Below are 15000 nucleotides of genomic sequence, written 5' to 3'. Positions count from 1 at the left end.
GTTTGTTTGTGATAATTCCATGTTTATGTCATACTGTACGTGTCAGTGAACTCTCACACTCTCTGTCTCTCTCAGTGTGACTCGACTTATCAGTGGCCTCAGGAGAAACCATGTCCAAAAGCCTGTGCCTCTCTGGAGAAAGTAATAGAGATCCAGAGTAAGAAGCTCACACACACACACACACATTGATACATAGAGGAAAAGCTGCAGCACATCTTCATTCCCAATCCCTGTCTCTCTCTGTCTCTCTCTGTCTCTGTGTCTCTCTGTCTCTGTGTCTCTGTTGTCCTGCAGGCAAACACTGGCCTTGTCTTCAGTCTTTGTCTCAGACGAGTGGCCACTCGCTCCTGGACGGCCCCCTCAGCGCTCAGGGCCAGTCGGAGAAGGACGAGGCAGAGACGGTCAGCGCCATGGCCTCCCTGAGTGTGGACGTAGAGCAGCCGGGGTCTGTACCTGGCAGCTCAGAAACCAGCAGGTATACATCAGAGTCCAGGCTGTTAAACAGGATCTGCTGGTTATTAAAACACACAGACAGGCTCCAGGTGTAGTGCATAAACATTTAAAGGCCCTAACACTAACACTTAAGGTATAAATGACATGCATTTTAGTGAAGTGCATCGTTAGCTTTTGTTACACAGTGATTAACATGAGGGTTTATGGAAGGGATGCTCGTTATTTCCCACTTATCCCCCGTCTGGTCAGCGCAGATGTTTCACGAATCTGAACAGGTTTTGTCTCTTTAAAATAAGATTATAGGCGAGACACTTTTTTAAGATTCGTCTTTGAAGATGACAAAACTTGATGGAAGAGATTAAATTAAAGATATTATTGGTGAATGCAACATCTGAGCTTTTAGGAGGAGGGTACAATTTATGGCAGTTGAGAAAATCAGCAGGAAACAACAGTCGTTGCTTCCTGTTTTAATTCTGAGCTTGTGCAAATTATAGATACTCGTACATACAGTGTAGAAACATGAGGGGCCCTAACACTCACCCTTGAGGTACACCATTGTGTATTTTATATGCAAGAAAGTGCACCTTTATCTCTGAAGTGTCAAAACTGTGACTGAAATGGTAACCTTTTCTTAAACTGCATCCTTAGATGTTGTGTTTATAATGGGCTAACATTAGCCACCAAATGCTACAGGTTCTTCCAGCCATATTAAATAGCCCGATTGTGCATGTTATTGCCAATTAATTCAACTTTAAAGATTTTTTAACACAGTCTCAATTAAATAGACTCTTGAATATTATTATTATTGTTTTGGCAAAGCAATTTTAATTTGAACGTACGGCCCACAGGTCCGCAGAGGAGCCCATGGAAGAAGAGCCTGTCTTGTAGGAGGAGCCTAAACAGGAAGCACACAAAAAAACTCCACATTCACCTCCTTCTAGCACCTCCTCTTCCTCTTCCTTTTCTTATTCCTCTACGGAACTTGTGTGCGACGTACACACATGCGGAATTGTGCCAATCGAGGAGAACTCCCGATTGGCCGAGGAGAACATTACGGAGGCAAGAGAGGGCGGGGCTGTCGACAGCTTGGCACATGTCTCTTTTGTGTGGCGGTTCATCAGCCCCGGGGGGAGCAGACGACTTGTTAGCATCTCCATGGAAACCAGAGGAGGGGAGTGTCAGCGAGGACACACACTTTGTAAACTCTGAACTTTTACTACCTGTACACAGCACCACTGAATCTCTCCCCTCCGCCCCCTTCAATCATTCTTCTGTCTTTATATGTAGTCCCACCTCCTCTCTTTCCACTGAGGGACTGTGACGACTGTGGAGAAGCTGCAACAACATGTCGGACTGCAGGCGGACGACTTGTCCTCTTGTGTGTCTGCTGGAGCGCCGGAGAGAGAGAGAGAGAGACAGAGAGAGAGAGAGAGAGAGAGAGATGGACAAACAGTGACCACGACACGAGCACAGGAGGAGGAGGAACTAGGTGCCTTTTTTTAATCCACAGAAAAAAACAAAACACAAAACCATTCAATCAGAAACCACAGACCACCGTCACCACCACCGTCACCACCGCCGCAGCACCTCAGCAAACCAACCAGCAATCAAGACTGAAGAAACACACTGACACACACACACAATCAGCTTCATTTTGGAGTCTTTGTTTCTTCATCTGGATGCCTTAAGTTGTTCTTATCTCACTATTAAGCAACCTTGAGAGAGACAGGGGAAAAAAGAAACATGAGCTATTACTCAGAAATGTATTCAAACTGCTAAGAATTGTATTTTATCCGATATGTCTCATGTCAGCTATTCCCAACAGACTGTTGTTGTTTTGAAGGAAGGAAAAGCCTCTGAAGCCATCATCACACACTAGAAACGTCCGGTAAAATCTCGCTTGAATGTTCGTGCTCACGCCGACAGTAATATTCAATCAGACCTTTTTACGGCATCTGGTGAACGTGTCTCAGGATCAGCTCGATTTTAGCAGTATTCAGTGTTTTACGCATGTTGAACTCCATCACAGCAGCAAACCACCGCCACCGCTCTATCAGTCCCGCTCGCTCGTGTTGCTCGGGAGTCATGTGACCTGAGCCCTTCCTCCGTGAAAGGAGGTGTGGCTTTCAAACACCGCGACGATCGCCCCTCCCCCCCACCCCCTTAAATTGTAATATTACCTGTTTGATGTAAATACTGTCCTGTCCTGTGTCACAGCAGACTCGGTGTGGTCACTTTTCTATATCTGTACATACGTATGTGTATAAATAACAAAATACTTTCTCTTTTCTTTTTTTATACAAAAATAACACACACACATATACACACAAACACAAACATACTTAAATATATTTATGTAAAGTGTTTTAATCCAATGAGATTGGATTTATGGATATATTCTTTGTTGGAGGTTTGATGTGGGAGAGGTTTCCGCTGTTGTGACAGGAAGTAAGCACTGACGTCATCGGATCGCCGCCTTGTCTTTGTTTGTTTGTTTGTTTGTTTGTTTGTTTGTTTGTTTGTGTTACAGATGCCGTGTTGTCATGTTGTCATGTTGTTGGTGGTGTTGGTTGATGATGATGATGATGTTGTTGGAGGTGAACAAACCAGTTCCTCAGAACAGAACCAGACAGGCAGCCCAGCAGCGTCTGCACAAAAGGTCAAGATAGGTTGGTCCAGTTCTCTTTTTTTTCTTTTTTCTTAGTCCAGTGGGGATTAAAGCAAGTCCTTCCACAGCTAGTGATTTTCCTCAGCCCTGCAGCCGCTCACGTACCACAGTTCTGGTTTGGTCACAACTGAACCGACTGAGAAACTAGGAAGTTGTCAGTCATCTTATGGTCCCGCCCTGCCCCGCCTTGCCTCGGTTTAAGTTGCATCTCCACTACAAACGGAGTCATCACTCTGTTAAATATTGAGATTTTCGACATTTCCCTGGTAATTGTTGGAGATTAACGCACATTTGCAGGATTGTTAAGTCTTTTGAACTGATCTACAGTTCGGCATTGTTCGGCTTGGTTCTTGTGTCGGACGTCTCTTCCTGTGACGGCAGTCTGACGACACACTGGAAACACAACCGTGCCGAGGCGAGGCGAGTAGAGCCGGTGGAAACACGGCCTTAGTTACTTTTTAGTAGCTACACTTATTTAAAAATCTTATTTCACCTCCCCCAAAGATGGCACTGGCAGCCCTGCAGAGAAGAGTCTATACTTAACCAGTGGACGGTGAACCAAAAACAGGAAGACACTTTCTCTGAGAGTTGTTTGAGACCAAAAACTAACATCGTTTTTTTTTTTTATCCGTTATCTTAGTCCTCAGTAACTCTTTTCTCATTATGAATTGAGAAAGTCTCCAGATTCCTTTTTGTTTTTAAAGAGGATTTAATATGTTTCTGCTTGGCTCAGCTTTTTGTCAGAAACGTGTTGTCTCACTTTCCCTCCAAAAAAAGGAAAGCAAAGAAAAAACGGACAAATCATCAGACGCTTCTCCCCGGTGCGCGCTCGGCCTCGCACTCGACACAACGCTACACTCTCGACAGCAACACTGACGACGTGTAAAAGTCTGGAAGCTACTTGTCCTCCAGAGACCGTCTGCAGTGCAAACCCTGCAACAGTGTGGGATGCACAGTTTATTTGTGAGGATTTTAAAAAGTGCAGCATCAGTGGAGGAGAATGCCATGTGAGACGTGTCTTATGTCCACAGTGACACTGCTACCTCTGAGTCTCATCTGTTCACAGCAATACAAACACTGCTAAGACCCTGTTGCCAGGAACAGAGCGGGAGACGGAGAGACCACAATGTCCCATCTTCAGCGTAGCCATAGCAACAACAACAACAACAGCACAGCTTACATTATGTGTGCAGCTCCTTTTATAGCGTTCACTTAAGTTTATTGTCAGTCAGGTGGAATGAAGAGATGGTGTGGATCCATCAGCAGATTTATGGATTTATCCATCTGTGGGTCAGTGTAGTGTGTTTGGACCAGAGCTGCAAGGATTATTAATCGATTGCTAAATGAATCGTCATTTATTTTGATGATTGATAATTTTTTTTTTCTTCAATGATTAAAACAAAGTTTTCAGATTTTTCCGCTTCTTAAATGTGAATATTGTCTGGTTTCTTTGCTCCATCTAACAAAGAAATCATTAAAACCTAATGTTTTTGGTTTACGGACAAAACAAGACATTTGACAACATCATCATTTCCACATTTTTCTACTGAAATGTGATAGCTTTACTGTTGCTGCCACACACACACCAAGGTGTGGACTACACACTCATGGGTTTAACGTTAGCCTCGTACCTTTACCCTAATTCTAACCCGAACAGCTGCCTCACACATGCGCGGTGGAGACATTGTCACTGTTTTTGTCAGGTTTCTTTTCGTCAAACAAAATCCACCCAACATGACGTCATCGTCACTTTAGCAAAAGTAGCAACTCTTGCTACCATGTTAGCTAGGACACCAGGACGCTGCTGCTCTGCTGCAGAGGCGATCCTAGACTCTGCGGGGCCCCCAGGCAAAGAAGTGTGGCCCACACTTCTTCTCATTGCACTCCAGTAGGCGTCAGTAGTTACTGTCACTCACAGGTCAGACGTGGCTCATGCTGGTCAGCGTGTTTGGAGAGGTGAGACATTTTCTCACTGATCCTCCGGGTTTTGATGTAGCAGTGGTGAGCTGCATGTTTTCTTCAGGACCCCCGAGCATTTGCCTGGTGTTCTATGTTCTATCGGTATCTTCTGATAGCTACCTCCAGCGTCAGGCCCAACGACCATCAAGTGTTAAAGTGACGTGTAAAGTCCACCTTAACAGTGGAGGTGAACTGAATGTCTGAAAACTGGCATCAGCCAATCAAAACATGTCCTACAATTATCACAACACAGGCGCTAGCCAATCAAAACTCAAAGAGTGCAGCGTTGTGGCGGTGCTAACTTTTAACAACCACCTGTAGGACCAAGCATCAGGCCCTGCCCACCATCAAGCATTCAAACGCGCTCGCTGTCCGTAACCTCAGCCTTAAAATCAAGTCCTGTCGTCAAAAAGCCACTTTAAGTTGCGACCTTTGCAAAAATGTCCTCACAATGTCAACATGTCCTCACTACGTTGGTGTAGATTCAGATTTTGTCCTCACAACCTAAACGACAAACACACACACACACACACACAGACTATTTTGCTACATAATACTGTATATTTCTTGCTCTGTTTGATACTGTGGTGTAACAGTAGTGTCCTGCTGTGATTGGTTGGGTGGGGGTGGGGGGGCGTGGCTATATTTTGGACTCCTGAGCGGGACAGAGGAGGTTCAGTATCAGCGTGACTGGCTTCTCTCTGTTTTTACCTCCTTCTGTTTCTCTCTCTCTCTCTCTCTCTCTCTCTGTGTGACCCTGTCACTCGAACCGTTGAACCGTCGTCGTTGTCGTCGTCGTGGTGACCGATCACACAAAGCACATTCCTGATTACGCTCTGTCCCCCGCTGTCATTTTATCTCCAGACTCTTTCCTGTTGCGACGATACGTGTTTGGTTGTTTCTGACTCACATGTATATAGAAGTGCATATTTGTGCGTACACATGTGCAATACACGCTATTCGAGCAATCTATTACTGTGACTATTACTGATGATTATTACTTTTCAGCCTCTTCCTCCTCATTCTCATTTCCTGTCGTGTTACAAGAGCTTAAAAAGGGAACGTGACTCCTGCGATTCTTTACACTCAGTTTTATTTCAGGGTTTGTGGACATTTTGATGAAGCCCCTCCCCCCCCTTTTTTATTAGTCTCACTGTAATGTTGTGACGTTGATCCTTATTTTGTTTATTTGTTGTTGATTTTTCTTCTCTTTTTTTTAAGTGGGCCTGTTGTTAAACTTGTCTGGAAACTCAATAAAGCAATTCACTGACTGTGTCATTTGCTGATAACAAACGGATGTCCTGTTTCACACAAGCGGTGACGCTTTTACTGATCCACTGTGTAACAATTAGTGACATCTAGTGGTGAGACTGCGTGTGTGTCTCACCACCGAGTGTGTCGGGTAACTACGGTGGCCTTCATGGACCAGTAAGGATGTAAACTCTTTTATTTTTCTCCTCTCTCTCTCTGCTGTTTGCGTCTTTACACATAAACAACATCAAGAACGGCTGACATTTCAAAAGGAATATTTAAACCTAAATGATCCAATTTATTTTATAATATATCGACATCAAACCAGGTCTTTCCAGGACCAATTCCATCAAATTCAAGGACCGAATGTGCGGACACAGTCTAAGATGAGAGGGCAGCTCACGCTCTGCATCTGGACACGTGATTGTCCCTGCGATGTTGAAATTTTCATTTCCCAGGCATCACGCCGTCATTTGCTCTCTTGCTTAACTTTACTCGCTCGTTGTTCTGCACGGAATCTCACGTCAACAGCGGAGACAGACAGTGGACACTGTCCACAACAACGCTAGTAATTATGACGTATTGATGTTTGTTGTGCGTCTACGTACGTCAAAGCAGGGCATCAAACAGTAGGTGGCGTCGTAACAAACACGGGAGACATTGACCTAAAATATCAACTTCACTTCTTTCTTGCACAAAATTCAAGCACTTTCAAGGACCCGTGGGAACCCTGTCAAGGTCTCGACGAGTTCAGTTGAACATTTCTGAAGGAGAAATAACCCAAATTCATTCATTTTGCAAAACTACAATAAGTCAATCCTATATTTTGATCTTACCCTGACTAGAAATGTAACTTGATGATTTTACTGTATTTAACCTTTATTTAACCAGAGCCGTTGAGATCAAGATCTCCTTCACAAGGGTGACCTGGCCAAGAAAGGCAGCATAAGAAACAGTGAGATAACGCTTATAAAACAAACAGTGAAATTGAAACGAGATGGACAAATAAAGTGCAGGAGTTATGTTTGCAGTAACAGTTTAAGAACACAGGCACTGTTCAAAGGATTTCTGTTGGAGCGTATTCCACGTGAGGATGACGATAGTTTCCAAAGATTTGACCTTGGTCAGTATCTCAGCTCAACTGTAACAGTGTAAATGTAGTTTTTAAAAAAAAAAGATGAATTCATTAAACTGAGATTTAGCATGATTTTTTTAAATTATTTATTATAAAATAGAATTTTCATTTTTACATGTCAATTAGCTCAATGAGTCTTATATACAAAGTTCCTGATTCTTCACAATGATGATGTTGACAGTGAGTGCACTGATGACATCACACTGGTCTTAACTCTCCGGTGAGTAAATCTTGATGAGGTGCTGCAGTTCAGTGGGATACCCAGTGACCGGGCAGTGGCGGTTGGCTTTGATGTACACGTAGACGCAGCGGTAACAGAAGACGAAGCCCGACGTGGACAGCACCGTCGCGTTAGTGCACGGCCTCCGACACAGATAACAGCTCCTGTTGGCAGAGCCCGGCTCCGCCTCTTTGTCTCTGCAGCCGCCACCTTCCTCCTGCAGGTGGAGGGGAGGCGGAGGAGCGGGCAGCGAGGTGAGGCTCTTCATGGTGCTCTGGTTGTCGGAGGAGTACCACCAGTCCAGAAACTGCAGGAAGAAGACGCCCAGGGAGAGGGAGGACGAGAGAGAGACGGCCACGCCCCTCGCTGCTTGTGACATCATCCACCAGGCTCTCTGTGGCAGACTGCAAACAGAGCAACAGTCACATGTTGTTAGGTGGATTTAACACTGACTGTGTTTTACGTTAGATTCACCAGCTGTGACAAACATGTTGAGTTTCTTTGAATCGTGATTTATGAAGGATAAAGTTGATGATAGAAACACGGCCTTACTTTACTGCGTTGACTGATGCTCAGTTTTGAACCTTCTCAGTTAAAAACCTCCACTAAAATCACACCACTCGACTTTACACTCAGTTACACTCAACTACTTGTAATCAGGACGTATTGCATTCATGAGTTCACGCTACATGACAGAGAGAGCGTAAATTAACTTATTGGGAATCTGCCTCTTGAGAAAAGATAATGGAGTTACTTTAAGATCTCAGTATTTTCTCAGGTGGTTCTTAGGTATTAATAGTTACAGAACCACTGGTTTAAAGCTTGAATTCATAGTAAGAGTTGCTAATTGTTTGCTTCAGATTAAATTAAAAGGGGGGAATTTTCTTTAGCATCATAAGACAGGGCTTTGTAAGTGTTTCTACCTGAAACAACACAGAAGGACAGAGGGACAAAGACACAGACTGTGAATGTGATGTTACTGACCTCTTGTCAATGAGGTCGACAGTGTGACTGCTCTTCAGCTCCATGTCTCTGATATCTTGGGCGTTAAGTCGTGCCAGTCTCACCCTGGCGAGCCACAGCAGAGGACTATGGGTCTTGGCGACCCCAAAGACATAGAGCAGCTGCTGGCAGAAGATCCAGGCCTGCCAGGCTGTGCTGACATAAGGGAACGCTGCCACAGCTGCTCTGTACAGCCTCTGACACCTGCTGCGTGCTAACTGGATGGAGAAGTCCTCCTCGTCCCTCTGCTTTGCCAGCGTCGCTTCCAGCTTTGCCCGCAGGTACGGCACCACGCACAGAAGCAGGAGGGATCGCCAGTGTGACTTCCTGTGCAGCCCCAGGCGGAGAGGAACCCCCCGTCCTCCGGAAACTCTTTTCAGGCCGTAGAAGTTCTCGGAGAAGGAGGCGCTACAGTGAGACAGGAAGTGGTTCTGGAGGACGAGGTCCAGCAGCAGGTACAGTTCATCAAAGCGGCGCCACAGCAAACCAAAACACGACGGGTTGGACTCTGCCAGAACCTAAAGGTATAAAACACATTGGGTTTGATAAGATTAGGCCGTCAAACAGTAATGACTGAGTGTTTGTAGGTGGAGTGAACACAAACCTTGACGGCGTGTTTCAGTGCAGGTTTGAGCGCCTCCATCAGAGACTCCTGTGCCAGCACCTCAAACACCGACGGCTGCTCGTTCACAGCAGTGGAGGTCAGGTGAGCTCCGGCCTGCGCCATCACGGCTGCACAGGAGGATCAAGTTCAAATCAAAGATCTAACATTCAAACCATTTTATCCTTGTCATGTGTTTCTGACCACACTTTAAACAAACCTTTCACAAAAGAATAGTATTTTAAGCACGTGATTAAAAATTACGACTGCAATTAAGAAAAATAAAAAATAAATCACACGGCTGCTTTACATGCTGTATTACTAAATGATCAAGTGTTTTTGACATATTTGAAACAGTGTCTGCAAACACACTTTCTTATTCATGTATGCCTGTGCAATTTCACAGTAAATAAATGTAAGAAAACGTACTAAATCACTTAATTATGGTTTTATTTATGGACAGAAGACAAACACAGTGAAACGTTTCATCCATCTGATAAAATCAAAGTGATTATATGCTTTAATTCAATGTGCGTTTGTGCTTATACGTTGGACATGAGTTAAATTGCTATAATATATGAACAGAACAATTATTACACAATCAGACTCCACTGTGACTGAGAGGAGAGCAGGTGTCAGTGAGTTTAGCAGCACGGTTTAAAGTCCATTTTAAGGTTAAAGGACAATACAAGTCAGTGATAAACATATATATATAAGTTCAGTTAAATACAGATAAATAAATAATCATTAAATAGAAGGTTATTCAAACTCAAAAGGTTTGTATCTGTACCTGTTAGCTGTGCTAGCTGTTAGCTGTAAGTTAGCGGAAGTCCGCTGCGTTTCTTCCGGCTCCGTCAGAAGCACGCGCTCACGGACAGTTACTCTGACGACGGTGACAAAGACGCCGTTTATTCGTCATTTTCCTTCTGTTGCTCGGATACTTTTAACAAGACACGCACAGTTTGTCCATATGTCAGTGTACAGCGACACACTCTTCTTCTAATGATAGTTTCTTTACTGGAAGGTGCAATGCTGCCCTCTACAGGCTGGAGCGTTACTGCCACTTAATGTTCTTATATCAGAACTGCAAAAACTGGCAAGTTAATGATTGTTGTCAATATTGAAAATGTAATTTTAAGGGGAAACATGAACACATTCATTTAATTGTCTATACAGTATATACAGAGGCTATAAGAATGTGTAATATAGAGTGTCTTATATCTTTTATATCTTATACATTTTCATTTTTCATTTTTTCATGGTATCAATAAAGTGTAGTTGGTGAATACATGAATCTGTCTGTCACCCTGGACTTTGGTTTCAGAGTGAAACTGATTTTCTGTCCCAGTCCGTCCCTGGCCATAAATAATACATTATAAAACTGAGGACTTTGGACATGCCTGAGTTCGGACAACCTCATCTCCTCTTTCTTACTTCATTGAAAGACACTTATTACTTATAAAACATTTAGATCTGTAATTTCCTTGGCCAGTGCCTGTTTAGCCAGTTTATTATTTCATTTCCTCACTCACTCATTCTCTTCTACCACTTTATTCTCTGCATGAACAGTGGTGTGCACAGGTAGACACTAGGTGGTGCTATAGCACCTGCCCTTTGCCCTCTGGACCAAATTTTGACAGTTCTGGAAGAGGATTAGGGCCACAGAGGAAAAAAAATATTCTTTATTCTATTGAAAGTCAGAATTCTGAGAATAAAGTCAGAATTCTGAGATTAAAGTCAGAGACTAGGGCCTTAAAGCTCAGATTTTAAAGTTGAACGACACAATTTTAACTACACAAAGTGGTTTGGCGGCACTAAATCATTAGCTAATTATATTTATTATATTTTGTCCATAAGTTATTTCTATGTTACAAGACTTGCAGTTGTGAGACTTTGAGTTCTTAACATGTTGACATAAATAAATATGCACCGTGGACAGGTCGTCTGTCCATCACAGGGACACAGAGACAAACAACCGTCCACCTACGGCCTTGAGTTTGACACATAAAGTTTGCCATGCTATAAAAGCTGCCTGTAAATTTCCAACTGCAAATCCTCATCATGACACTTGCTAAATTGTGATTTGAAAAAAATAAAATAAAAATGGAGGTCAGACTCTTATGGGTGACGTCATCACTGGTCACAACTTAAACAAACATGGCGCTGGCTTCAAAATGGCTGTTGACAAAGTGAGCGGTGACATGACGGTTGAATGGGAAAGCTTGGCTGTGTACGTGGAAATCAGATGGTCTGTCTGCCCATTCCCTGCCTCTCAGTCAACAACAACAACAAGCTGTTAACAGACTTTCCGTCATATTTCAGGCTGTGACACAGACGGGTGGAGATGGACGGACTCCAAGGCTGCCTGACGGAATTAAGGGATGGAGCGGGAAGAAAACATGATAAAAACATCAGAGCGATTGGCAGAGATCAGTGGATGAGAAGAAGCATTTGCTGATTGCAGAGGATAAGAGGATTAATGACCACAGCTGACTGCACTGCAGAGTGTCCATCAGCATCACTGTCTCTCTCTCTCTGTCTGTCTGTCCATCATCTCTCTGTCTGTGTTTGTGGAGCTGTCATTTGGTGGAGTTGTTGATTTAGAATGGAGATATCTGGAGTCCTGAGCAGCAGCAGCAGGAGCAGCAGCAGCAGGAGGAGCAGGAGAGGTGAGTTAAGTGTTTTCCAGAGAGGATCAGATTGATTTCAGTCTCAATTTGTGTTGTTGCCAGGTTTTAGTTAAAAAAAGGGTTAAAGTCTATTATTATTAGTTTTGACTAATGAACAATGACAAAGTGCTACGTATGAGGAAAAACAAGCACTTCATTTTGTTTGTTTTGATGAATGTTGGAAACAGCAGTTTGTTTAATGAATCCCTGCATCTGCTCCGCTCTTATAGCTGTGATTAAAATGAAAAAATAAAGAAGCTTTTATTTGATTGCAGAAAAATATACTGTCTCTTTAGGTATTGGGCTTTTCTAAGTGATACACAAAAAGTTTCAAGTATCACTAAACTATATTATATTCTTATAGTGTTTTTTAACAATGTTCCAAAACTCTTGACCAGAAACAGAAGGTGAAGCGAGACAATTGTAAACCGGTTTGATCTCTAAGTGAAAAGTCTCTGAAGTGAATTCTGCTTCTCGCCCTTGCTCTGCTGCTGTATACACACAAAGACTCCCTCAGTCACGTCTGATAGTATTGCTCGACAGAGCTTTGTTTTCAGACGACGGAGCATACAGCAGCATACAGATAATGTCACATCATTTCTGTCCATGACGACCAAACAGAGACAGAATAACAACAACAACAACAACAACACAAATCACCAAAAGTTACACACTGCAGCTTTAAAGTGGACGATTTTGCATATTATCCATTTTATATACAAACAAATGTACGTGTAGTATTTTCAATTTCTGCAAATAAACCCTAAATATTGCACAATGGACCTTTAATCAATCCATATGTATATTTCTTCTAGTTTTGTCCACGACTGTGATGCTGAGTGAAGTCGACAGCAGAGCTGAACAGCGCTGACTGAGTTTTCCCTGGAGAAACATGCGTCTCCTCACAGGCCTCCTCTTCCTTCTCTGCTCCTCATATTCACCTCCTCTGGTCCAGAGCTCACGCCCGTGTCCACACCTGTGTGCGTGCTATGAGCACGCCGAGCTGGTGGACTGTGGCGCCCGCGGCTTTGAGCGCGTTCCCAGCGGCCTCCCACACGGCACATGGCTGCTGGAGCTGGGCAAAAACAACCTGAGCGAGGTTGGTACCAGAGCCTTCACTGGACTGTGGTCACTGCGGGTGCTGGTGCTGACCAACAGCCACATACAACTCATACAACCACAGGTAAAAAAGTCAACAAAGACATTCCTGAGAACAGACTGAGAAAGGATGGTGGAGGGAGGGAAAATCAAAGGATTCAAGATTGAAATCATCATGTTTTTTTTCTCTCTTCACAGGCATTTTTCTCTTTGTCCTTCCTGGAAAAGCTGGATCTCAGCTGGAACCAGTTGACCTCTCTCCCTGCAGACTTCTCCACCAGTCTGCTGGCGCTCAGAGAGCTCAGACTGGAGCACAACAGCTTATGTTATATACCTGCATACAGGTGTGTTAAATACTTGCGTACAGGTGTGTTATATACCTGCGTACAGGTGTGTCGTATACCCGCATACAGGTGTGTTATATACCTGCGTACAGGTGTGTTATATACCTGCGTACAGGTGTGTCGTATACCCGCATACAGGTGTGTTATATACCTGCGTACAGGTGTGTTATATACCTGCATACAGGTGTGTTAAATACTTGCGTACAGGTGTGTTATATACCTGCGTACAGGTGTGTCGTATACCTGCATACAGGTGTGTTATATACCTGCGTACAGGTGTGTCGTATACCCGCATACAGGTGTGTTATATACCTGCGTACAGGTGTGTTATATACCTCCATACAGGTGTGTTATATACCTCCATACAGGTGTGTTATATACCTGCATACAGTTGTGTTATATATCTGCGTACAGGTGTGTCACATACCTGCGTACAGGTGTGTCATATACCTGCGTACAGGTGTGTTAAATACTTGCGTACAGGTGTGTTATATACCTGCGTACAGGTGTGTCGTATACCCGCATACAGGTGTGTTATATACCTGCGTACAGGTGTGTTATATACCTGCGTACAGGTGTGTCGTATACCCGCATACAGGTGTGTTATATACCTGCGTACAGGTGTGTTATATACCTGCATACAGGTGTGTTAAATACTTGCGTACAGGTGTGTTATATACCTGCGTACAGGTGTGTCGTATACCTGCATACAGGTGTGTTATATACCTGCGTACAGGTGTGTCGTATACCCGCATACAGGTGTGTTATATACCTGCGTACAGGTGTGTTATATACCTCCATACAGGTGTGTTATATACCTCCATACAGGTGTGTTATATACCTGCATACAGTTGTGTTATATATCTGCGTACAGGTGTGTCACATACCTGCGTACAGGTGTGTCATATACCTGCGTACAGGTGTGTTAAATACCTGGGTACAGGTCCTTAAAATTAGATTTATTCAGTGCTAAACCTGCTTGCCAAGATCATTTTAAAATGATAGCACTTTTAAAAAAAAGCAGTGAATATTTGATATTATAAATATCAAATATTGTAAAAGCAGTGAATAATTGAAATTCACTTTTTGCATTGAGCATGATTAAAGTTTCTGGTTTCTTCATGTAGCATCACTGCCGCTGCCAGCGCTGTAGTCGAGTCCTCAGTGTTGGAGTCCAAATCGAGTCCTGAGTCTGTATTATCCACGGTGTTGCCGACCTTTCACCTTTTGTCAGTCAACAATTGATGGACTTCCAGAAGTCTTTTGAAATCAAGAGTTTACTGTGTTCCTAATGAGTTGGTAAAGACAAAGTAAAACAGAGTGAACAGGAGAAAATAAGCTTTGTGGTGTCTGTGTTTGTCAGCTTTAAGTATCTGGACAACATGGAGAAGCTGGACCTCAGTTATAACCAGCTGGTGTCTCTTGGCTCCGGTGTGTTCAGAGGTCTCTCCAGACTCAGACAACTCTACCTGCATAACAACAGACTGACTGTGGTGCAGCACGGCAGCCTGGATATGCTGCCTGCACTCGAGGTGACTACACTGTCAGATCACTGTGTATGAGTGTAGTCCCGTCTGTCTGATTATCTGTCTGTCTGATT

At 43.5% G+C, this 15000-nt stretch overlaps 3 protein-coding genes across 3 annotated transcripts in view; 2 read left to right on the top strand and 1 right to left on the bottom strand.

Moving 5' to 3' along the window:
- hdac5 (histone deacetylase 5) overlaps positions 1 to 2736 on the top strand; it is a 50872-nt gene extending 48136 nt beyond the window's left edge. The window contains exons 27-29 of the mRNA XM_058654689.1: positions 76 to 157; positions 295 to 475; positions 1302 to 2736. Coding sequence (XP_058510672.1) covers positions 76 to 157; positions 295 to 475; positions 1302 to 1341 — 303 coding nt within the window. The 3' untranslated portion in view covers positions 1342 to 2736. The remainder of the gene's footprint in view (positions 1 to 75; positions 158 to 294; positions 476 to 1301) is intronic.
- Positions 2737 to 7544: 4808 nt separating this feature from the next.
- pex12 (peroxisomal biogenesis factor 12) lies at positions 7545 to 10312 on the bottom strand. The gene is made up of 4 exons (XM_058654693.1): positions 10080 to 10312; positions 9293 to 9420; positions 8671 to 9206; positions 7545 to 8090 (listed from the first exon to the last, which is right to left on the bottom strand). The coding sequence occupies exons 2-4, from the start codon at positions 9413 to 9415 to the stop codon at positions 7676 to 7678; spliced, it is 1074 nt and encodes a 357-aa protein (XP_058510676.1). The 5' UTR covers positions 9416 to 9420; positions 10080 to 10312; the 3' UTR covers positions 7545 to 7675.
- A 2465-nt stretch (positions 10313 to 12777) lies between these two features.
- si:ch211-237i5.4 (insulin-like growth factor-binding protein complex acid labile subunit) overlaps positions 12778 to 15000 on the top strand; it is a 3513-nt gene continuing 1290 nt past the window's right edge. Inside the window, exons 1-3 of the mRNA XM_058654692.1 lie at positions 12778 to 13141; positions 13255 to 13400; positions 14764 to 14932. Coding sequence (XP_058510675.1) covers positions 12851 to 13141; positions 13255 to 13400; positions 14764 to 14932 — 606 coding nt within the window. The 5' untranslated portion in view covers positions 12778 to 12850. The remainder of the gene's footprint in view (positions 13142 to 13254; positions 13401 to 14763; positions 14933 to 15000) is intronic.

This window comes from Solea solea, chromosome 16 (assembly GCF_958295425.1).
Source record: "Solea solea chromosome 16, fSolSol10.1, whole genome shotgun sequence".
Lineage (NCBI taxonomy): Eukaryota > Metazoa > Chordata > Actinopteri > Pleuronectiformes > Soleidae > Solea > Solea solea.
The sequence above is the reverse complement of the archived record's forward strand: the minus strand, read 5'-3'. Positions and strand labels throughout refer to the sequence as shown.